The sequence below is a fragment of the Nyctereutes procyonoides genome, unplaced genomic scaffold (assembly GCF_905146905.1).
Source record: "Nyctereutes procyonoides isolate TBG_1078 unplaced genomic scaffold, NYPRO_anot_genome, whole genome shotgun sequence".
Lineage (NCBI taxonomy): Eukaryota > Metazoa > Chordata > Mammalia > Carnivora > Canidae > Nyctereutes > Nyctereutes procyonoides.
This window is the reverse complement of record NW_026575052.1, coordinates 18,937,675-18,960,892: the sequence shown is the minus strand read 5'-3', so window position 1 is coordinate 18,960,892 and position 23,218 is coordinate 18,937,675. Positions and strand designations below refer to the sequence as shown.

The following is a 23,218-nucleotide window of genomic DNA, read 5'->3' as shown; positions in this document are numbered from 1 at the left end:
AAAGGCATTTCCATTGGCAGAGGCTGCCGTGCTCCTCGCTGAGCAGTTGTGTGTAGACACAGATCCATGATGGGCATTTCAGAGGTACAGCAGGATGTCACAAGCTTCTAGTGTGAGTATCAGGAAGGGGCAGGTCAGATAGAGGAGACTTCTGGCCTCACCTGAAGTTCCAAGGGCAGACATATATCCTGGATGATGCCCACCTTGAGCTCTGAAGGACCCCTAGGAAACCACCTCACTGGCTCTTCAGCCTCCATGACACAGGAGCGCTGAGATGGGAGGGGGCTCTGGGGAAGAGAATGCACTCAGCTACTTTGCAGGCTTCTTTCCAGCATTACTCAAGTGTTTGCACCATGACCCCTGGCCTATTTCTAATGTGTTGTTACACGTTAGGTAATTAGTACATGGAGCAGCCCAGCTGACTCACCAAAGTCATGATAAACCCTCTCTCGTTGCAGTAAGGTGCAGATTTGAATCTACTTCGGGAAGAATGGTATGTGAAGTCAATTTAGAGTATTTCAGGCCATCTGGACTGCCTCTTCTGAGAAGGTCCTCATAAATTCCGCCAAATAAACAGGTTTGTCAGTTTGGTTTTGTGGGGGGGAAAAGTCTTATTTTTACCTTCTGGGATTGTAAGAATTGTGGCTCAATCTTAAAAGACCTCAAATTCTGTTTTTTTAAAAATTATAGAGTAAATAAGCGTTGGTGGAAATGAGATCCGATGACTGTAGAAGTTTCTCCAGCTCTAACATTTTAAAATTCCATGAATCCCAGAGATTTGTGTCACTCAGATATGGTCAGCAGAGTTGAATGAAGCTGACACACTAAAAGTATGACCTAAGAATTCACTCAAATTAAAAGACTGAATCTGTAACTTTATTGAATTGATGCTCTGGAATAAGAATATAGGTGAAGGACTTCTGTGAACCCTGCCTTCCGTGAGCATGCCCATCTCACAACGGGCTCTCTGCGATTAGAGACAGAAGAGCAGGTTTCTGACTCGGAGTCCATTCATAGATGCCGTGGCCTCTAGCCTGCCTGGACCCCTTTCTTCTGTATTTGCCTTTTCCTTCTTCATGACTTTCAACCCTCCCACATGTCCCCATTCTTCCACTTGTCACCCTTGGATGGCCTTCTCTATTTGGCATCTTGATTCCACACACAAACACTAATCAAAACTAATTAATACAGTCCACATTTCTTAGGTTTTCACACTCCATCTGACTCCAACGTATGTGTCCAGAGGCAGCCCCCTCCTCCAGCACGGACCCGTTGCCCAGCACCCATGCCCCTCCAGCACGCGTGTCTCCACTGCCAGCTGCTCTCTCGGATACTTGGTCCAGGTTAAATGCTGCTGTTTCCATCAAGATGTGACCCCCTACCCTACATTCCTGCCTATTCTAGGTCTGCCTCACCTTTGCTAATTTTTAAAAAAAGATTTAATTTATTTATTCATGAGAAACAGAGGGAGGCAGAGACACAGGCACAGGGAGAAGCAGGCTCTCTGCAGGGAGCCCCATGCAGAACTCAACCCCAGGACCCTGGGATCACGCCCTGACCCAAAGGTAGATGCACAACCATTGAGCCACCCAGGCGTCCCTCTCACCTTTGCTTTTATTTATATTATTTGTGTGCAATGTAGCACCCTCATAACATGGTAAATTCCTTTAGGGTGAGGATACGTTTTTCTGCTCCCCACTGAGCTTAGTTCAGGTAGGAAAACAATACATAGATTTTTTTAATGAGTGAATCAAGTTTTTAACAACTTCTCTTTGCTCTGTTTCAGTCCAGTTATTGTTCTCCCCCATGTCTCCCCTACACAAAATGAACAAACTTATCTCTTTATAGAATAGGGGAGGGGGCACCTGGGTGGTGCAGTTGGTTAGGCATCTGACTCTTGATTTTGGCTCCAGCTGTGATCTCAGGGCTGTGATCTCAGGGTCATGGGATCAACCCTGTGTTGGGCTGTATGCTCAGAGCAGAGTCTGCTTGACATTGTCTCCTTCTCCTTCTGTCCCTTCTGCTTGTGCTCCTGCCCTCTCTCTCTTGCTCTCTCTCAAACAGATAAATTTTTTAAAAATAAAATAAAATAGGGGAGGAAAGAGAATTAATATCCAAAATGTTTAACAGGCTCTGAAATTTTCTTTCTTTTTATTTGATATTGGAACTTTACCATTATAAAGAATTATATTTTACTTTTAATATATAAAATCTTTTAAACTGTATAGTCATAGAGCTAATTGTAAAAAAAAGTATAACAATGTATAAGAATGCAATGTGGGAACAGAAGCCGCCCCCAACCCCAACCTCAGGTTACTCAGGATCATGAAAGGGAAGCCCCATGGTGCCATCCAGTGCCATGAATGGAGAGTCGTGATGTCGGCCAACACAAAGTCACAGAAAGATCGATCAGGGTGCACAATAAGCTTTGTGCTTTTTCCTCTTTCGTTCTGATGATGATGCAAAAGTGGCAATTTCTTGGTACTGCAAAACTTATAAACATCACAATACTCATGAGGTTCTCTTATAGGGTTAGAAATAAGCTTCTAAATAAACAGTTTCTAAATAAACTCCCTGGCAATTTTATACCCCAGAAAGAGCATAGACTTCAGGGTTGCTGTAATTGTGTGCTGCTACTGGCTGCTGGAGCACAAGTGAAGCAAAACTGTGTCATCTGAAGCCAACTTGGTTATGGGTGTCATGAACTGGGAAGGATTTGGGACTTTACCTTACTTGCAAGTCAACTAGTTAGCCTGCCACAGTCTCATTAATGTTGGCAGCAGACATGAGACTCCTGGGTCAGAAACAAAGGACTTTATTACTCACAGCAATAGCAGTAGCTACTGTATCAGCTACTGTATCCGTTCCCTGAGCCTGGTTCCCAGGGAGTGATGTGGTGAGCACTAGGTGGTGCCTGCACTCACGGCAGATTGCACTGCTACATGTATTTGGGAACCCACATCTTTTATAATGGGCAACAAGCCTATCACCTCTATGTCTAGAGTGAGCCATTATCTCTACCTTCCAAGGCTGCCAGCAAACCCAATCTTTGCTCTGGAGAGAGGTACTGTCTCTATCTTCAAAGGCTGTTCACTACACCAACATCCTTGAAAACAATCTAGAACAAAGACAAGTGTGCCTCTGTTCTAGTTAAGAGACTCACGGAAAATTGTCTCTGAAAAGTTGGGTTCTACTGCTGATGCTTTGGGTCAATCAACAAGAATCAGAACCACTAAATGGCAGCAAATTAAAATAAATCAAAATTGGGGTGCCTGGGTGGCTCAGTCGGTTAAGCATCTGCCTTCCATTCAGGTCATGATCCCAGGGTCCTGGGATCGAGCCCCATGTCAGGCTCCCTACTCAGCGGGGAGTCTGCTTCTCCCTCTCCCTCTGCCTGCTGCTCCCACTGCTTGTTCTCTCTCTCTCAAATAAATAAATAAAAATCCTTAAAAAATTTACTGTGTGCTCCTCAGTAGGGGAGTCTAGGGTGGTCATAAAATAAATTAACAAGCAAATTAAAAGGGCTCTTTGAAGAAGTGACAAAAGCTGAAGTCAGATTTATTCAGTCATGTGAAGACCAAGGGAAAGAGAGGTAACATAAGCAAGGGTGAGATCATGTAGGGCAGGAGTTCAGATTGTATTCTAGTGTGATGAGCAGCCACTTGAAAATATGGCTGTTCAAAGGGCCATCTCCTCATTCTAGGGTCCAAGGCTCTGGGTCACCCATGTGAGTAATGGGAACATTCAGCCAAAGTCGGTTAAAAACCTAGCTCAGGAGATCCCTGGGTGGCTCAGCGGTTTAGCGACTGCCTTTGGCCCGGGGCATGATCTTGGAGTCCCAGGATCGAGTCCCACATCGAGCTCCCTGCATGGAGCCTGCTTCTCCTTCTGCCTGTGTCTCTGCCTCTCAGTCTCTCTCTCTCTCTCTCTCTGTCTCATGAATAATTTTTTTGAAAAACCTTAAAAAAAAAAAAAACCTAGGCTCTTGATTTCAGCTCAGGCCTACATCATAGGGTGGTGAGTTGGTGCGGAGCCCACTTATACAAGAAACGACCTAGTTTCCTGTGAGTCTTCGCAGAGAGGCAGAAAGCTGTGGTCTCTGCCTAAGAGCAAATGGTGTCCCCTGCACTTGCAGAATGGGCATTCAGAAAATAACTGGAATGGAAGAAGTGGAACTGATATCAAATTCTCAAATCCCAGACCATGGGCTTTCTAATAATTGATCTTGTCTAGGTCATAGAGCACGCACAGTCCTAGGGGAATGACCCTTTTGTTTCATCAAAAGGCAGCTCTGCAGAGTAATAGATGAGACCTTCAGGTTCCTATCTCAACCTAGCTATGCAGCCCCTGACCAGTTACCTAACCTCTCTGAGTCTGTTCTGTCCTCTGCAAGGTGGGGATAACCACGACACCTATATCATAGGGTTCTCACGTGGGTCATGGCACCAGGTGAACAGCTCAGCACACCGCCTGACCCAACGTAGGGTTCAACCCAGATTTGCAGTCAGGTCAAAAGATGCAGTGACTCAGATCAAGTTTGTTGTAGAATGAAGTCTATGAAATGTAAACACAAAGCCCAGATTCTGAAGGCCTCCCGGGAGGACAGAATGGCTTCACCTGTGATTTCTAGCAGATTTGCCAGGGCTGGCGGCTGGTAATAGAAAGTGATAAAGAAATAAAAGGTGATAGGGAGCAGAGTGGTGCAAAGAAATGGACTCTGGACCCAGACAGACCTCAGGGTAAAGGCTGGTGTAGGCCTGCCTGACTCTCATGACCCCAGGTGGACAAGTTGCATTTTCCAAACCTAATTTCCTCATTTATAAAATGGGAGAAACAGTGGATAAAATGGACAAATTCTACTCGTGAGGATTAAGTGAGTTAATAAGAAGCAGCTGACACATGGTAGCTATCCAGTAAATACAAAGTCTTCTGAGAGGATTTGTTTTTTTGTGTGTTTTTGTTTGTTTTGTAGAGATTTGCCTCTACGCACAGGATTAGAGCTGCAGGAGTTTCTAGACCAACACCTTCATTTTGCAGATGGAGAAACCTGAAGTCCCAGGGGGCCAGGCTGAGGACTCTTTTCCGGCTTCCCGGCCATTACTGTGCCCCACCTCTGTAGGGCCTCTGTGACCCAGCCTCCCTGAGTGAAGGGAGGCTGAGATCCCCAGCCGGGGGATGAGGTGGGGAAACCTAACCCAGCTGGGAGTTCTGTCAACTTTCCAGCAGGGCCTGCGTCAATTGGTTTAATGGACTCTTTTGTGCAGCCCTGGCCAGGGTGCAGGAGGGGACAGTATTTATTTGCTCTTTCCTTTCACTACCTGGGCTTCACAGATGCTCATCCTCATATTGACTTTGAGGCCCTCCGTGTCGGGAACTCTATGCTTGCCCATCCCTGTTGCTGTAACAACGAGGTCCTGAAGAGTGCCAGATGCATAATGTCCTGCCTTGTACCTTAATGCCCAAGGAGAAAATAAATGTGATCACTCAGATCTTATACTTTTTCCAAGAAAAAAAATCCCACTGAGTTAACATCGTTTTAAAAAAATAAATCACAAAAAATTGGGGCACCTGGCTGGCCAAGTCTGTGGAGCGTTTGACTCTTGATCTCAGGGTTGTAGGTTCAAGTCCCACATTGAGTATAGAGATTACCTTAAAAAAAAAATCTTAAGCATACACACACACACACACACACACACACACACACACCAAAATTATTTGGAAGCTGCTGAGCAAAGTACTTACCTACCCTGGCCTTTTGCTTTGTGTCTCAGCCCTGGCTGCTCTCTATCATAGCCTTTAAAGGGTACTTATCAAGCTTGCAAGGGATGTTTGGTAATCGGATAATTCTTCCTGTCTGCCCCCGACCCCCCTTCCCACCCCACAGCCAAGTATCCAAGTTCAGTGGCAAGAGCTCAATTCTTCGCTAAATGAATACCTCACTTTCCTGGGCCCCAAATTTAACAATTCACTGGGGATTGTACACCCCCCCATACATTTTTCACATAAATATTTTGTGCCTTCCACTAACTCTTATTCTATCAGGTGGGGGTGGGAGGGAGAAGTTTGCATTATTACTAAAAGTAAGAAACCAAACTGGGTAGAGGAGCCCCATTTTTTTTTCTTTTTGTGTTTAGAAAATTATTTTGGTTGGCATGATTAGCCAGCAAGAGGAGCTCAAGGAATTATCTACACACTGGAGATTTTTAAAAAATTCTGGAAGACTCTTAAAATATCTTAAAGATAACCCTAAAACAATGATCTCTGTTTTTATATTTGTAGTCTGTTTTCATCCTGTTCACTTCCCTTCAGGAGTCTAAGAAAGTGTGAACTCTACGGGAACAGACATGGACACACATTCTAAGAAAGCTGCCCAAAGCAAAACAAGGATGAAGCAAATGCCCTCTAAAGGTACGTGTGAAGATGCCTGAGAGTTTGCATCCAGGTCCAGCCCTGGTTGCATAGACAACCTCCTCACAACCCTGCCTTGATGCCAGCAACAGCACAGACCGTGCAGAGTCACACAGAGCACCGCTGAGTCTGAAATTATCATCAGGACTCTGGAGTTAAGTCCTATCTCCTTCCGCTTTCCATCACACCTACCTTCCAGCCTTCCTTCACTGAAACTGTTTCTACCAGCTCTGCTGTCTCCCGTGGGGAAACCGGAGAAATCACAACACATGTGTAGAGTGATGGGCATAAGACATACAAACATCTAACAGAGAACAAAACTGAGGGGATGCTGGCCCAGTTGTGTCCCTACTGCCTGCCTCACAGGGACATAGTATAAGGTCAGTCACTACACAGCTGGGAAGATCCTCCAGAAAGGGCACTTGTTGGATTAACTCTTGAGGGTGTGAGGAGGCGGCCTGGCAGAGAGGTGGCCTTCCTGACAGGGAGTGTGATGAGGGAGAAGGGAGGGAATTACTAGTTGGGAGTTAGGAGACCTCAGGGTGTGTCTAAGCTGTCCTGAGGTGGGATCTCTGTTTGGGGGGCAGGGTGGCCCAGGGTCCTCAAAGCCATCTTCCAAGGCTAACAATCTGATTAGTCTATGATTCTGGGATGGGTCGGGAATGCAGAGAAGGTAGGAATGAACCTCAGCTGCCAGCCAGCAAGGAAGTGTGGATCTCAGTCCTATAATTGCAAGGGAGTGAATTCCACCAGCAACCTGAATGAGCAAGGAAGTGGATTTTCTCCTAGAACCTCCAGAAAGGTATGTAGTCTGCCAACATCTTGATTTTGATCCTGTGAGATCCTGCCTGACTTTTGACCTATAGGACCTCAAGACAATAAATTTGTATTGTTTTCGGCCACTAAGTTTGCGGTAGTTTCAGCAGCAGGAGAGAAATGATGCACTGCCTGTAATGGGCTTTGGCCCCTCCTCTGGCCACGTCCCTCAGGTGTGAGGCACCTAAGGAGCCATGGAGAGGTGCCCACCTGGAGCCTTCTTCTGGACCACACTTAACCTAGCTGGACCTTAGGATACCTGGTCAACAGCCCTGGGACTAGCCCTAAGGCTTTGTGCACCTCCTCTCCCTTTGTGCCCTCCAGCAGGTGGATAGAAGCTCAGGAGAACACCAGCTCAGTCATGTGTCTGGGAGCAGGCTGAGGTCAGAGCCAGGATACTGGGCTACAGTGTCCACATAGGCAGGTGTGAGGCCCCTTGATGTGAGGCGGAGTGGGGTGAGGGACAGGTCGGGGGAGAAAAGAGGTCAGGAGGAGTGCTAAAGGTCTAGCTGGCTCTCTCTACACTGCTATGTTCTGGTGTGGGAGTCTGGGAAGTCTGCAGATTTTAGGTTCAGACCTGGTATTCCAGGTCTTTATGGGGGCATATTTTCCACATAGGATAGTAGAACATATTTTCATTAATAGTCTGTTAGCTTGTTTGTACTTCTAAATACTTAGACATATGTTTGGGATCTCCATCTGTGCTTTCTGTCTGGCCCCTACAACGATGGGGCAAGCCTATTGTTTACTCCCTACCTATGGTCCCACTCTGCCCCCTCATCCTAGGAATCTCCCCAGCACCTTGTTTTACCTTATTTTATTTTCTCCAGAATACCCAGTGCTGCCTGCAATTATTTATGTGCTTGCTTGTATCATCAGTGCCTTTCCCCCATTAAAATGTAAACTTCAGAGAACAGGTCTGTCTTGCTCAGTGCTGTTTAGCCAGTGCCCAGATGAAGTAGGTGCTTAATATTTGTTGCATGAGCAGATGGGCAAATGCAGTGAGGAGGAAGAGCCTAGCAGCTGGACAGATGTGTTTCACTTTGCATAGGGAATTTGGAAACGTGGGTCTTTGTGTAAGCTCTGCCACCAAGCCTTCCCCAACTCTGGAGAACTGGAATAGGAGTCCCTGAGGCTTCTATGGGTTTTATATTTCTTGGATATTCTAGGAAAGGGGGAAACCCTAGTGGTTCCTGGCCAAGAGGCTCCTATTGCTAACTTTATTAATTATCTATGAGTGTCTATCAAGTTACCCCAAACTTAGCAGCTTAGAACAACACACATAGATTATTAAACAGTTTTTGTAGGTCAGGAATCTGGGAGTGGCTTAGCTGGGTGGCTCTGATTCAGGTTCTCTTGTGAGGTTGCAGTCAAGCTGTGGGCTGGGCTGCTGTCACCTGACGGCTCACTCACAAAGCTGTTGGCTGGACGCGTCAGTTCCTTGCTGGCTGTTGGTAACAGGTCTTGATTACTCACCATGTAGACTTCTCCAGAGGGTCACTTGAGTGTTCTCATGACAAAGTGACTGGACCCCCTAGAGCAAATGATCCAAAAGAGAGACCAAGAAGGAAAACAAATGTCTTTTTTTTTTTTAAGATTTATTTGAGAGAGAGAATGGGGGCAGGGCAGAGGGAGAGGGAGAGAGAATGTCAAGCAAACTCCATGTTGACTGTTGACTCAAAATGGAGCTTGATCTCATGACCCTGAGATTGGGACCTGAGCCAAAACCAAGAGTCGGACACTTAACTGACCATGCCCCCCAGGCACCCTCAAATGCCTCCCCACCCCCACCCCCCGTGTGTTGAAAGTGACACACTATGGATTTTGTCTTATTTATTAGAAATGAGTCACCAAGTCCAAACCACATAGAAGGGCTGGAGAATTAAGCACCACTTTTTGAAAGAAGGCATAATTGAGATATGTTTTCAAACCATCACACTGAAAAGTCTCCCTTCCTTGCAAAGGCTAACCTTCCCACTCTTTTTCCTGTCACTTCTTGTCTTGCGTCTTTGAGTCTTTCACCCATTTTCTCTCTACATTGCTTCTCTTATTTTCTGGCCACAGAAGTACACAGATCTGCAGCACCCTTCTTTTTTTTTAAGATTTTATTTATTTATTCATGAGAGACACACAGAGAGGCAGAGGCACAGGCATAGGGAGAAGCAGCCTCCCTGCAAGGAACCCGATGTGGGACTCAATCCCAAATCCCAGGATCACGCCCTGAGCTGAAGGCAGATGCTCAACCACTGGGGCCACCGAGGTGTCCCTCTGTAGCACCCTTTGAAGTCCCTTTCTTCCCTTTCTTTTCTTTCTTTTTTCTTTCTTTCTTTCTTTCTTTCTTTCTTTCTTTCTTTCTTTCTTTCTTTTTCTTTCTCTCTTTCTTTCTTTCTTTCTTTCTTTCTTTCTTTCTTTCTTTCTTTCTCTTATGTATTTACTTGGCAGAGAAAGAGGGGGAGAGAGAGAGAGAGAGAGAGAGAGAGAGCGCAAGCCAGAGGAGCTGCAAAAGAGAGGGAGAAGCAGGCTCCCTCCACTGAGCTGGGAGCCCAACATGAGGCTCGATTCTAGGACCCTGGGATCATGACCTGAGCTGAAGGCAGACACTTAACCGACTGAGCCACCCAAGGGCCCCCTTAGAAGTCCCTTTCACTCCTTGCTGCTATCCCTGGGTTCTGTGATCTCTACAAGGGGCCCTCCTCCCCAGCTCTCTTGATCTAACTCCTCTGGCTGGCTCCTCTCCCACCTTCCACAGACATTCCTTGATGCTCTTTTGTTTCTCTGTATCTTCTTGCCCCTGAACATCTCATTGGCTCCTATGATTTTAACTATCCCCTCTAGGAAGATGATACCCCAAAGCATACTACTCTCTCAAGTTCCATTCCCAGATTTCCTTCTTTCTGCTGCATTTCTCCATCTGGTTACCTCACAGGCCACTCAGCTTGCCCTGTCTACATTTAGCTCCCCTTCCTACCATCTGCTCATCCTCCCCCAATCTCCGACTATCAAAACCTGGGGCACTCTGACTCTTCCTCTCTTTCACCTCACATGTCCAGTTGGACACTAAGCCCTTTGGATTTTATCCTCACTACTGCATGACTAACTGCCTATGAGAGCCTATGGACTGATCTGTCTGCAGGGTATCCAGTCCAGTCCTTCCTCCTCAGTATGTCCACCTTGCTAGTACATCAGGGGTTCTGAGTATGTTACCTTCCCTGCTCAGAACTTTTAAGGGCTCCTCTTGGGTACAGACAGAAGAACAGACTCTTCAACTTAGCTTTGCTATCTCATAGTTGATGTGAGGTTGTGGGCTTTGATGTTTAACCTGCAATAGGCTTGAAATGCCAAGACCTGAGATGAAATCTTAGCATATGTCAATACTGCTGTGGCTCTGAGCAAGTTCCTCCACCTCTATGAGCCTGTGTTTTCTTCTATTCTAAAGGGAAACAGCATTATTTCCAATCAAGTGTCTTGAAGATTAAATGAAATAATGTATATAGGGCACTCATCCTGTTCACCTTAAAGTATGAGCCACATTATAGCTGTTATCAGTATCTTCCCATATAAAGGTGCTTAGCGAAAAGCACCTGCCTCAAAGGAGGTGCTCAGGAAATCAGTACTTTCCTAAGGTGTTACTTGAGTGTGTACCGCTGGTATGACTTTTATTTTAAAATGATTTGTTCCAGAGGATCCCTGGGTGGCTCAGCAGTTGAGTGCCTGCCTTTGGCTCAGGGTGTGATCCTGGAGTCCTGGGATCGAGTCCCACATCAGGCTCCCTGCATGGAGCCTGTTTCTCCCTCTGCCTGTGTCTCTGCCATTCTCTCCCTCTGTGTCTCTCATGAATAAATAAATAAAATCTTTTTAAAAATTATTTGTTCCAGTTGTTTTTCATTTAGAACAAGTGACAGGACTTCCAAATGTATATGTTAATGCATTTGCTCCATATCTGAGGTTGGCAAATTTTTTCTTTTTTTAAAAAAAATTTATTTATTTATTCATGAGAGACATACACACACACACACAGAGAGAGAGAGAGAGGCAGAGACACAGGCAGAGGGAGAAGCAGGCCCCATGCAGGGAGCCCGATGTGGGACTTGATTCCAGGACTCCAGGATCACATCCTGAGCCAAAGTCAGGCGCTCAACTGCTGAGCCACTGAGGCATCTCGGCAAACTTTTTCTATAAAGAGTAAGAGAGTAAATATTTTAGACTAGACAGGTCATGTATGGTCTGTGTCACAACTCTTCAACTCTGCTGTTATAGCACAAAGCATAGACCATGAGTGAATAAATGGGTATGGTTGTGTCTGAAAAACACTTTATCAACAGGCACTAAAATTTGGATTTCATATAGTTTTCACATGTCATATAATATTCTTCTTTTGATTTTTTTCCCCCAACCATTTAAAAATCTAAAAACTATTATTAGCTTGTGGGTTATGCAAAAACAGATGGTTGGGTAGATTTGGTCTGTGGGGCCATTTGGTGATCCCTGATACAGCATGTTCATTAAATTTACATAGGGGCCCCTGGCTAGCTCAGTTGGTAGAGCATGCAACTCTTGACCTCTTGGGGTTGGGAGTCTGAGCTCCGCGTTGGGTGTAGATATTACTTAAAAATAAAATCTTAAAAGAATTTACATAACAGTGAATTGACTTAAGAATGATGTGAAGTAAAGAATATGGATGATATGTGGATCTGCAGAATATTCTGACAGTGGTACGAGACTAAGCTGGGGCAACACATCAATAGATGTTTATTGCCCATAAAGCTGAACAATCTGATTCAACCTGGCTGTCCAGCTGTACTTCTTCGAGGGCCCAGCAAAACTGAGCTTCTCTTTCCCCACGTACACCCTGCACATTTCCCAGTCCCTTGGTCTGGAATGCCTCCTCTGAGTTATTTTTACTGACAATACTTCTGACACCAGATGTGTGAGATTTTTCCACACCAACAATCAGTTACCCTCTCCAGACACTGACTGGATGTCCTACGATTCAATTCAATTCTGACACTAATAATCTGGAGCTGGCATCAGATTCCATAGGTTTAAGGGCTCGATCCCACAAGAATGCCCTCAATTCAGATACCAGTTGCAAGGAATGACTTGGCTGCAAAGTAGGGGGTTCCACAACTCCTCCTTTCAGGTACGATAACCTGCTCCAATGGCTCACGAAACTCAGGAAAGTGTTTATTATAAAGAATATTATAAAGGATACAGAAGAACAGCCATATAGAGAGTTGCATAAGATGAGGAATGGAAGGGTCTAGAACACAGGAGCTTCCGTCAGGGGCAAAGACCAAATATATATTTTTTTATATCATGATATCACACCTTCCCATTATGCTCACTAAAAATCACACCCTCTAAGGGCCATGTTAAATACCACCTCTGTCAAACACCTGCCAGCAATTCCTCCCTGCCCCCACAAATGCCATTCTCTCTTCATGCCCTTGTCTCTCAGCAATAGCTTGTTGCCACCTCCATTACCGTATGATAGTTATTTGGCTATTTATCTTGCTCAAAATCCCATTTCTTGATGCCTGGGACCCTATCTAGCTAGGATCCCACAGTGCTTGGCACACAGCAGGTACTCAGAAAGCATTTCTTGAATTTCGTTTCCTCGAATTGAAAATAGGCTTTGGCATTATTCTGGCCCCCGCATAACTGACATAATGGAGTGGAAGAGATTAGCTAGTCCGAGATGTAGCAGATAGAGCAGGCCGGGTGGGAGGCTGAGGAGGCCAAAGGCCTGTGGGGCCCGGGGCTGGCAGAGGTTCTGGTTTGGTCTGCGAGGTGGCGTGGCTAGTCTATATTCGTGAGACCCTTGGCAGGAAGCGGGTCTGAACAGAGCGAAAAGTAGGGCTTTCTAGAGCTTCCCACACATCTGAGAGACTAAGCAAAGAGCACAGTGAAATTCAGCTGCTGGTTCCCTCTGGGCCTCAAGAGAGGTCTGAGAAGGGCTCACGATACACATCGTGCCCCAGTTCCACGGAGTGAATCAGGCTCTGAAGCAATTGGCAACCGGCCTTAATCACGAGCCACATCTCGCAGGTTCGGTACAGACGAGCTTTGTCATTTCTCTGAGGGAATCACTGCCATTTCTCTTCCAGGCTCAGAGCAGCTCCCCCTGCCCCATCTAGCCCTGATGAGATGGCAATTTAAACCGCTCCGATTAGCAGGTTTCATTAGGTAAGAAGGACCGATTAAGCAACAGTGGCCCAAATAACCTTAGTGGTACAGACACTTTTTCAAAGCCAGCGGAAGTCTTGCCAAATTAAAGGATGTCAGGATGAGATACTATGAATATCAGTTTCCTTCTCTTTGGCAGTGGAGAGGATTAATTAAATGCTTGTGAAGTGCTTTGAAAGTTTAAGCTGTTAAGAATTATTGTTCTGTGTAATAGGGAAAAAATAGAATTCTTGGCTCATTAAAGCTGTAATGTTGTAAGCCTGGGTGCTCGTCTCCGGGTATCTTTGAGAGCTACATTTTTATTAAGAGAAAGAGAGAACAAGAAAGAGGAGAAATGCGTCTATGAATACACATCCACACGTGCTGCAAAGTCAGCTGGGTTTATCAGTGTTTCTGTTGATTAAGAGATGAACTGCAAGAAGCTGTTTCTTACTGACTACCAAAGAGACAGGAAGAATCAATTGTTCAAATGTGTAGGGGTAGACTCACTAAAATATTAGCGGACAGGCATTTGCTTTCTCTCGAGGGACAAAAAGGCTGTGGGATTCTGTGCATGTCAACACACAGTTCAGTGAGCTTTGATGGCCTCTTCCACCTTAACTAAACCAGGCAGACATCCTTCTGCCTTCTCTTGGTTGGCAGATTTATCCAGGGATGTTTTTTGCTTTGTTTCCAGATGTTCTGTGATATTCGAAAGGGAGCCATCCTCAGTGGGCTCTCACTTCTCTTTCCATCTTTATTGACTGAGGGCTTACAATTCCTTTTGTGTCTGTTCCAGCTTCCTGGTGCTCCTGTAGCAAATTACTGTAGTCAATGGCTTCAAACAACAGAGGCGGCTCTTACAGTTCTGGAGGTCAGAAGTCTAGAGTCAGTCTCATGGGCTAACCCCAAGGTGTTGGCAGGGCTGGTTCCTTCTGGAAGGCTCCAGGGGAGAATCTGTTTCTCTGCCTTTTCAACTCTCGGGAGGCCGCCTGCATTTCCTGGCTCAGGGCTCTTTCCCAGCACCACCCTGATCTCTGCTTCTGTCCTCACATGTCCTTCTCTCTGACTTTCCTGCTTGCCTCTTTGCTGTTTAAAGACCCTTATGATTATATTGGATCGACTGGGACGGTCCAGGATAATTTTGTCTCAAGATCCTTAACTCAATCCCATTTGCAGAGTCCTTTTTGCCCTGTAAAGGGACATAGTCACAATTCTGAAGATTAGCTTGTGGGTGTTTGGGGGGCCATTATTCTGTCTGCCACTGTGCCCATCCCCCAGCTGCTTTCTGTTTCTTTCCATCTACCCCAGTCAGGCCCTGTCCTAAATGCTTTCCCATGGATTCACTCATTTAATCTTCACTACTACCTGGAACAAAGAGATCTCTAGTTATAGATGAGCGAACCAAGGCAAACCGGTTCGATTACTTGCCTGGGGTCTCTAACTTAGCACCATCTAGAACTCACAGTCTTTGTCCTTCAAGACTTTTTTATCATCTTTACTGCTTTTAATTATAAAACAACACAATACAGGTGAATAAAGGGGACACCTGAGTGTCTCAGTCGTTTGAGCATCTGATTCTTGATTTCAGCTCAGGTCATGACCTCAGGGTGCTGAGACAGAACCCCTCTATCGGGCTCTGCACTCAGCGCAGAATCTGCTTATCCCTCTCCTTTCTCCTCTGCTCCTCCTCCAGCTTGCACATGCATGTGTTCTCAAGTCAGTCAGAACGCCAACTGAAAGTCAGTCCCCCTCTCCTCCACCCATCTTCATCTGGATCCCCCACCCCTCCTAATGGGCCTTCTGCAACTTTAGCACTTTAGTGCTCCTAGTAGTCACTACTATACTCTACATGTTATATACATGCCTTAATTTTTTATTTTTTATTTAATTATTTTTAAAAAAGATTTTATTTATTTATTCATGATAGACATAGAGGGAGGGTGGCATAGGCACAGGCAGAGGGAGAAGCAGGCTTGATGCAGAGAGCCCGATGAGGGACTCGATCCCGGGACTACAGGATTGCGCCCTGGGCCAAAGGCAGGCGTTAAACCGCTGAGCCACCCAGGGATCCCCAGTTTTTTAACTAACATAGTTGTCGATAGTTTTCCAGGTAATATATACTTTTATTAATTCTAAAACTCTAAAATAAAAATCCTGAATTTAAAAAGAATTCATGCGTAAACACCTATAGATCAGCTAACTTTGTTGAAACACGCAGACACAGAAAAAAAGAGCAAAGGCTTTGGAGCGCTGACGACCTGGATGTCAACTTTCACTCCACCGCTTATTGGAGTGTGCCCTTGGGAAAATGATTTATCCTCTCTTGAGTTTCAGTTTCCTCAGCCCGAAAATGTACCCTTCTTACATACTCTTAGTTGTAGATGAAGTAACCTGTAAATTTAAGCATGTTAAGAGTTCAATACATGCTAGTTCTTCCAAGAAAAAAGGAGAGGATATCTTCTGACCATGAGTGAAAAGATGGACAAGAAAAATGGGAAATATATTCCATCAGCAGCCAGAGTTTTTAAGGACATGGTCCTTGTCTCATATTTCTTCATTTGCTTAACAGACATTTTGAGGGCTCTGTCTGTACTAGGCACTGTGCTATCCCTTGATGGGCACACAGTGGTGAATTTTCATGCCCTTGCCTTCCAAAGTCGTAGTGTACGTCTTAGCACATAACAGGAGCTCAACATACAATTTTTAAAAGGGCTAAATCCTGGTGGCTATAAAGAAATGTCCATGTGTGTATTGAGGGTGGAGGAGAAGGAGTGAGGGTGGGCAGGGATTGGAGCCAAAGTGCCAGGACTATACTAACATGCTAATTGCATTTCATCGATTTAAGGCTGACAGTGATTGTTGTTAATATCACCTAGTCCCACAGACCGGCATACAAGCCGACATGATTTATTTAGCCTTTTGCAAAATTTGGTGTCTAACACGTAGTCTTTTTCCTGAAGAAATATATTAAATTCAAGGAGAAAACAGTTGTGGGTTAATGTATTTTTGGATCATTTCGGCTCTTTGGAACTATCTACAGTTAGTCCCAGTCATCTTTTGGGATATTCATGGTGTGTCTCCAATTTCTTCTCTATCATATTTGGCAGAACTTGTTTTGGATGCTGTTTAATACATTCACTAACCCCAGACAGTGAATGACTGGCAACAGGTGTGTCTGATAAAGAAAACATTGTTTCTGCTCTGCTTCAGGCATGTCTGACATGTTGGGGACCTGCTTTCCTTTGCAAAGCTGATAGGAATCTATTTAGGAGGGAGGAGTGCCTCCCAGTTTCAGGCCAAGAAAGGTTTTCGGTTTGGCTAGCAGCAGAGCTAAGCTGGAAGGAAAGGCTAATATCTTCTGAGCTGTCCACCTAAGCTGAATGATAAATGGGTACTGATGGTCTAACATAAGAGTGGTTAGCAGTAGTTTCCTGGGCAGGAGATACCTCTTATTACCTGGAAACAAACAGCCCAACAGTGATCCAGGAGTGATCGGTTTGGTCTTGTGAACTGGTCCATTGTAAAACAACTGTATTGATGTTAGACACTTGAAAACATCTTTACTATCTTAACTAGTTTTGCCAACTTTGACGATGTTATCTGAGATTGTGTATATTCCATGCAAAGGACAATTTGATATTACTATTTAGAGGACAGCCTGTATTCCTTGAATGACACTAACACATTCATCAAATGAGTCAGTGAACTAGTAGAGGCTTGATGGAAGAGAAATTTGAAATATAGGCCTTCCAAAAATTCAGGGATTGCAAGACCTATTCAGAAATCTAATTAGAGCAGCAGCAGGACAAGGAATAAACAAAGGCAGGATTTGTGCTTTGGGAAAAGGGCGCTGGTGATTGTGGGGATGGAAGCCTGATGCTAAGTGAGGCTAAGGCTTTGGGCTTTTGGGAGCATTTGGAAAGTTATTATATAGCATTGTACTGTATTGGAGGGACAGTATGGAGTATATCTGATCTGTACAGGAGGGACAGTATGGAGTATATCTGATATATATAGCTGTATATGGCTGTATATGTTATATATGTAATATATATACAATTTGAATTCATGTTTCTTCTTTCTCTCTTTCTTTCTTTTTTTTCTTTCTTTCTAGAGAGAGAGAGAGGAGGGGCAGAGGGAGAGTGAGAATCTTAAGCAGGCTCCACTCATAGCATGGAGCCCACTGACGTGGGGCTTGATCCCACAACCCTGAGATCATGACGAGTTGAAATCAAGAGTCAGACGCTTAACCGACCGAGCCACCCAGGTGCCCTTGAATTCATGTTTCTTAAATCAAGTACACTGGTATGCCCAAAGATCTGGCTAACCACGTGTGTCTGAGTGCTTTTAATTCATGGAACAGTTTAAAAATAGTCATGTAAGAGAATGTGGGGTGAGGAGGAATGCGTGTGCATGTGTGTATTTTTAGAGAATTCCCATGTGAAGGAAATAATGACATCTAATTTTGAAGGTGGCTCAATTCTTAAAGATCATGGACCAGTGCAGTAAGTCAAAACATTTTCTACTTATCCTACCTGCTCCTGCTTCATCCCTTGGATAGAATCTCACCAGGGATCATGAAAAGACTGATTGTCAATGAGAAGATGCCAATGAGTTGGTATCTGACCTATATTAAATATCAAGTTACTATGAATTCATATAAGATCCCAAAATATAGGGGGTCCCTGAGTGGCTCAGCGGTTTAGCGCCTGCCTTTGGCCCAGGGCGCAATCCTGGAGTCCGGGGATCGAGTCCCACGTCAGGCTCCTGGCATGAGGCCTGCTTCTCCCTCCTCCTGTGTCTCTGCCTCTCTCTCTCTCTCTATGTCCATCATAAATAAATAAATCTTTAAAAAAAAAGATCCCAAAATATAGATGTGTCATTGGTGTCTGCTTTATTCATAAGCAGGAGAGAGGACAGTCAAGTTGCTCTCTTTCACCAGAGCAGCACTAGGGGTCAGCTACAAGACTAGCACTTTATGTCCCCGTGTAGTAGATAGAACTGTCATTTGATGTGATTTGAGGGGAATAGGAAGGTTCCCTACCCTCAAATATTTGCCCTGTATGGCCTGAAAATATTTAGTTAGCACCCATCCCGAAATACCATCACGCAGAGCGCTACTGGGGTCAGCTTTATAGTTTACAAGACGCTTTTCTACAGATTAACTGTCCTGGAAGTAGAGCTGTCTTTCTATTCAGAAACGGGTGCCTAATTACTTCACAACTGGGCTATTTTCCTTCCAATGTTTAACATTTATAGTCATGATATGCATGCCCCACCGATCCTCCATTCATACCTCCAATAGGAATGCACTAAATCAGATTGAGCCCTTCCTAAATCTAGTTAAGATTCGTGGAGATGAAATTAATCAAACGAGATTAGTTTTACATAATCAGGAAGCAGGAGAAGGAAGAAGTAATTTTGACTCTTCTAGCTGAGAGCAGGCACCAACCAAGCCAAGGAAAGCAAGTGTGAGAATTCCAGGGGCAGAAGTTGCCTCTGAGTAGCTGACGTAAAAGATCCAACACTTTGAGATTGTGTGTAGTATCTCCAGGGAACACTTTGTCCCAGGGACCTCTGCAGCTTAAAAGAATCCACCAGCTAATAAAGTGAATTCCCTCCTGTCAGCAGTGGGCCAGGTGAAACTCTGTTATTTTCAGATGGACAAAATGCTGTTGGATAAGAGAAGGGACAGGGACGTGAGCGGGCCAAAATTTGATTCTGGCAAAGCAGGGTGTTTGGAACTTTGTCATATTGGCAAGTTTTCTTTAGTTAATGCCCACTGCATCATTTGTAGAGGCAAAGAAATTCTGGGGAGCAATACTCCAGTGCTGCTCTTCTCCCATAGGGCTAGAAAGTGACCGCTTGGAGCCTGCACCCAGTATGAGGCTACATGACTATTCCCAATGCATCATATGTGAAAATGGAAAAGCTTCCTCCACACTGGAGTGAAACTGAGCTCTATTGATCTTATAACTTCCCCAACCTCCAAAAAAAAAAAAGAAAAAAAAAGAAAAAGAGAAAGACAGAAAAGTGAGAGGAAACTGCAGTTTAAATAATGTAATCAGGAATACTGTAAAATTATATTTTGTGTAAGTAACATTGGCGATTTATACGTACATACCTGGTATAAGACTATATAAACAGATAATGGAGACTGTAATTTATGGTCAATTCAAAGGAGTTTTACAGATTATTTTGATTACACTTTTATTTTTCTTTATGGGTGGCGTTTAGAACCTAACTCTGGAAAGATGTGACACCTTGGCTCTTTGCTCTTCTTTGCGTCCTATCCTCTGTCAATCCAACTGATTTCACTCCAGATCCAACTGTCTGACACCTTCCTTGACATGCTCTTTGCCACCTTTTGGTTCAGGCCTTTGTTTCTTGCCTGGACAGAAGTGTTCTCCTTGGTCAGCTTTTGCTCATTTTGGCCCATTTCTTAGCCAAGCCCAACACCCTCATCACACTCAGTCTCGGGCATTCGCTCTTGTGATGGTGCCTTCAAGTATATTACTGCAGCGTGGAAAGCCTTTCTGTCTTCCTCTGGGCAACTCTGACCCCTAGGCCAAGACTCAGTTCCATCTTTGTCCATCAGTGAATCCTTTTTTCACCTTACCAGTCTGAGAAGTATTGTCCATTAAATAATCTGGATCTCTTCGCCCACAAAGCCCATCTCTGTCGGTACCTCATCGGTTTCAGCATTGCCTGTGCCATATTCCTGTGCCTTGTGCCTTTTCAGTCCCTTCTCTGCTTCCCCAAGGGGGAAAAAAAAAACCCACAGTAGAGGTCGGTTTTCAGTTCCTGCATCTGGGCAGACTTCTTACCCTGCAGGGCTTTCCTCTGAAATGCTTTTTCTCTTGTTCAAGTCTTCCACTTACCCCATACGTAACCTGGTTAATTCCTTCTAAGACTTCAGTTCTTTTGTTGTTTTTTGCTTTTGTTTTGACTTCAGTTCTTACGAAGTCACATAGCCTATATTCTCTGTCTGGCCTGTTATAAACTTTCTTGGCATCAGGCACCCTTTTCTTTTGTAGCATTTTTCACAGTTGTAGTGATAATATTTGTGAGATTGATTAATGTCCTTGTTCCCCATTGGATCGTATATATTCTGTGAGTGCAGGACTAGTGTCTCTGTAGTCTCAGAACCTAGCACTAGCACTGTGCTTGGCATTGGTGAAATGAATGAAGAATAAATGAGTGTCTTCCTGACCAAGTAAGCTCCATTCATGTCCAAGTACAGTGCATGTCAACATATTAGGATCGCTATGTAAATATTTACTGTTGAAGAAATGAACGATGGAACACCAGCAACTGTACATAACTCACCCAGGTTCTTCATCTGATTTTTTTGGGCTTTGGGGGACCAGCATTAGTTGTGTATTAGTAGTATAGCTTGCAGCTAAGAGCACACGTGGTTTCTTACTTTCCCAACCTCAAGAAACACTGGATGTGTGAAACCTAACGGTTTCAGGGAAGGCAGCCACAATAAGCCAAGGTATCAGGTGGAGAAGTAGAGGTATCAACGCAGAACACTCTACCAATTTGCTGAGAAGCCAGAAGTTAGCAGCTTGCCTCCGTACCTAACATAACTGTGTAAATTCAGACTTTTTGAGTTCTCGTGGAGTGCTAGCAATAAACTCTTACCATCCCAGGAGCCTTCCCATTGGTGCGGAGTTTGGAGATGGTGGAGAGCCCACTTCCCGGATGGTTTCTAGGATCTCACACATTTTTACGGAGGCTCCTGCTTGGAAATGCAGCTTGTCAACGGCTCAGACTGCGGCGTTCGCGCAGATCTAGACACGGTGCCTGTCCAAGAACCGTGAATGACACTTATTTTTCTGTTTAAACGGAAACGCGGAGCCGCACGGGAGCGACTTCTTGCAGGTGAGTAAGGAAGGACACGGGGGAAAAGGCGTGCCTCGCGCGCTACCCGCTCCTCGGCCAGAGGACGCCTCGGGAACCCGTCCCGCGTCGGCCCAGGGCGGCGGAGACCGAGGGGAGGGGCTCGGACCCAGCCTCCGGCCGCGGGGAGGCGAAGGGCAGCCGGCAGCGGCCGTCATCGGGCGGCGGAGCAGTGCCGCGGCGACCGGAGCGGAGGAGCCGGAGCCCCGCACCGCGCCGCCCGCGCCGCCCGCGATGCCCCCGACGCCCGCGATGCCCCCGACGCCCGCGCGGGCCGCCGCCGCCGGCCGAGCCCCCGAGCGCCCGAGCGCCCGAGCGCCCCTGCGCCTCCGCGCCCCTGCGCCTGCGCCTGCGCGCCCGCGAAGCCCCGCCCCCTCCGGGCGGCCGGCGCGCGGGGCCGCGCCTCCTCATGGCGGCCGCCGCAGTGTGTGGTATTTAGCGGGGGCGCGCGGCGGGCTCGAGGACGCGCGAAACGACGGCGGCGGCGGCGGCGGCGGCGGCGGCCAGGGGGGAGCCGGGGCGGCCGTTGCGGGGCGCGCTCTCGAGCGGCGGCGGCGGCGGCGGCCAGGGGGGAGCCGGGGCGGCCGTTGCGGGGCGCGCTCTCGGGCGGCGGCGGCGGCGGCGGCGGCGGCCCAGCGTGTCCCGTAGGTGCCGGCCCGGGGAGGAGGCGGTGGCGCTGCCCGGGGTTGGCGGCGGCGACGGAGCGCCTTTGAGCCGGGACCCGGGTCCGAGGCGCGCTCTCCGCCTACAGGTAAGCGGGGCCCGGCCTGGAGGGAGGAGCCGGCCGCGAGGGGCGCTCCGGGAGGAGGACGCCCAGGCCGGTAATGGCGGCGGGCGGGCAGGACGGCGGGGCCCGCTCGCGGCGCAGGGGCTGGGGCTGGGGCGGGGGCGGGGGCGGGCGGGGGCGGGGGCGCGGGCAGCCCCCCGGCGCCGGGCGCCTTTGTCTCGGGCCGAGCCGGGCCGCCCGGCCGAGCGCCGCCCCCCGCCCCTCCCCGCCCCTCCCCTGCTCGGCCCTGCCCGCCGCCGCGAGCCGGCGCGCCCCCGCCCCCGCCCCCCGCCCCCCGCGCCCCGCGCCCCGGGCCCCGCGCCCTGCGGCGGGGGTCGGCCCCTCCCGGCCCTGCCCGGCCCGGCCCCCGCGCGCTCGGGAGGCGGGCCCGGCCGGGGGAGGCGCCCCGCGCGCCCCGCGCCCCGGCGCCGGCCTTTGTTGTGCAGGGTCCCGGGGTGTGCGGCCAACATGGCGGAGGTCAGCTGAGTGCGGGCAGCGGCCGGCCCTGCGCTGCGGCCCCTCCCCGCGCCGCCCGGGCCCGGGCCCGGGGCCGCCCCCGCGCGCCCCCGCGCGCCCCCGCCCGCCCGCGACCCCGGGGGCGCTGCGTGGCTGCTCCCGCTCCCTGCCGGATCCCTCATTGTGCGGTGGGAAGAATGCAGCCTCCTCCCTTGTTTATGTCGCTAGAGAGCAGCTCGCGTGAAACCGCTTGCCAGGGAAGCCCCAGCTTTCCACTGCAAACCTTGGTTTTCCTGGGCCTCATTGGACGGGGAGTTTGGGGCCCCCTTTCTCGAGTCTCTCAGACGATGACTTAGGAATGTGGGGGACCCGGGCCTGGCAGGGATTCAGGATTGGTTTGCTCTGACATCCAGAGAGGTCCCGGTTTGTGTGTTGGGAAAAATCAGATTGTGTCGCCGATTTGTCAAAGTCACAGAAGCCATGAGCCTGGATATAGGGCAGCGACCCGGCTGCCTGTTCCTAGCGGTTGAACATTTACCATTTCCAGATAAGCGGCTGTCAAGGGTAAATTGTTAACTCTTTTCAGCAGCAGTTGGATGTTGCGAGCATTGGACTCTGCTTGCTTTGGTTTCATCCTGCCCCACGGGTTTGTGACCTTGGGCAAGAGGCTTAACCTCTCTGTGCTCCGTTTTCCTTATC

The 23,218-nt window shown here is 47.3% G+C and overlaps 1 protein-coding gene across 7 annotated transcripts in view; it reads left to right on the top strand.

Annotated features, from left to right (window-relative positions):
- Positions 1-468: 468 nt before the first annotated feature.
- Positions 469-23,218, top strand: part of SIAH1 (siah E3 ubiquitin protein ligase 1) — a 51,432-nt gene continuing 28,682 nt past the window's right edge. Inside the window, exons 1-2 of one of the 7 annotated variants that reach the window (XM_055331227.1) lie at positions 469-577; positions 6,310-6,408. In XM_055331227.1, the coding sequence (XP_055187202.1) occupies positions 6,345-6,408 (64 nt within the window). In that variant the 5' untranslated portion in view covers positions 469-577; positions 6,310-6,344. The other 6 variants (XM_055331230.1, XM_055331232.1, XM_055331228.1 and 3 more) reach the window with 6 other exon arrangements.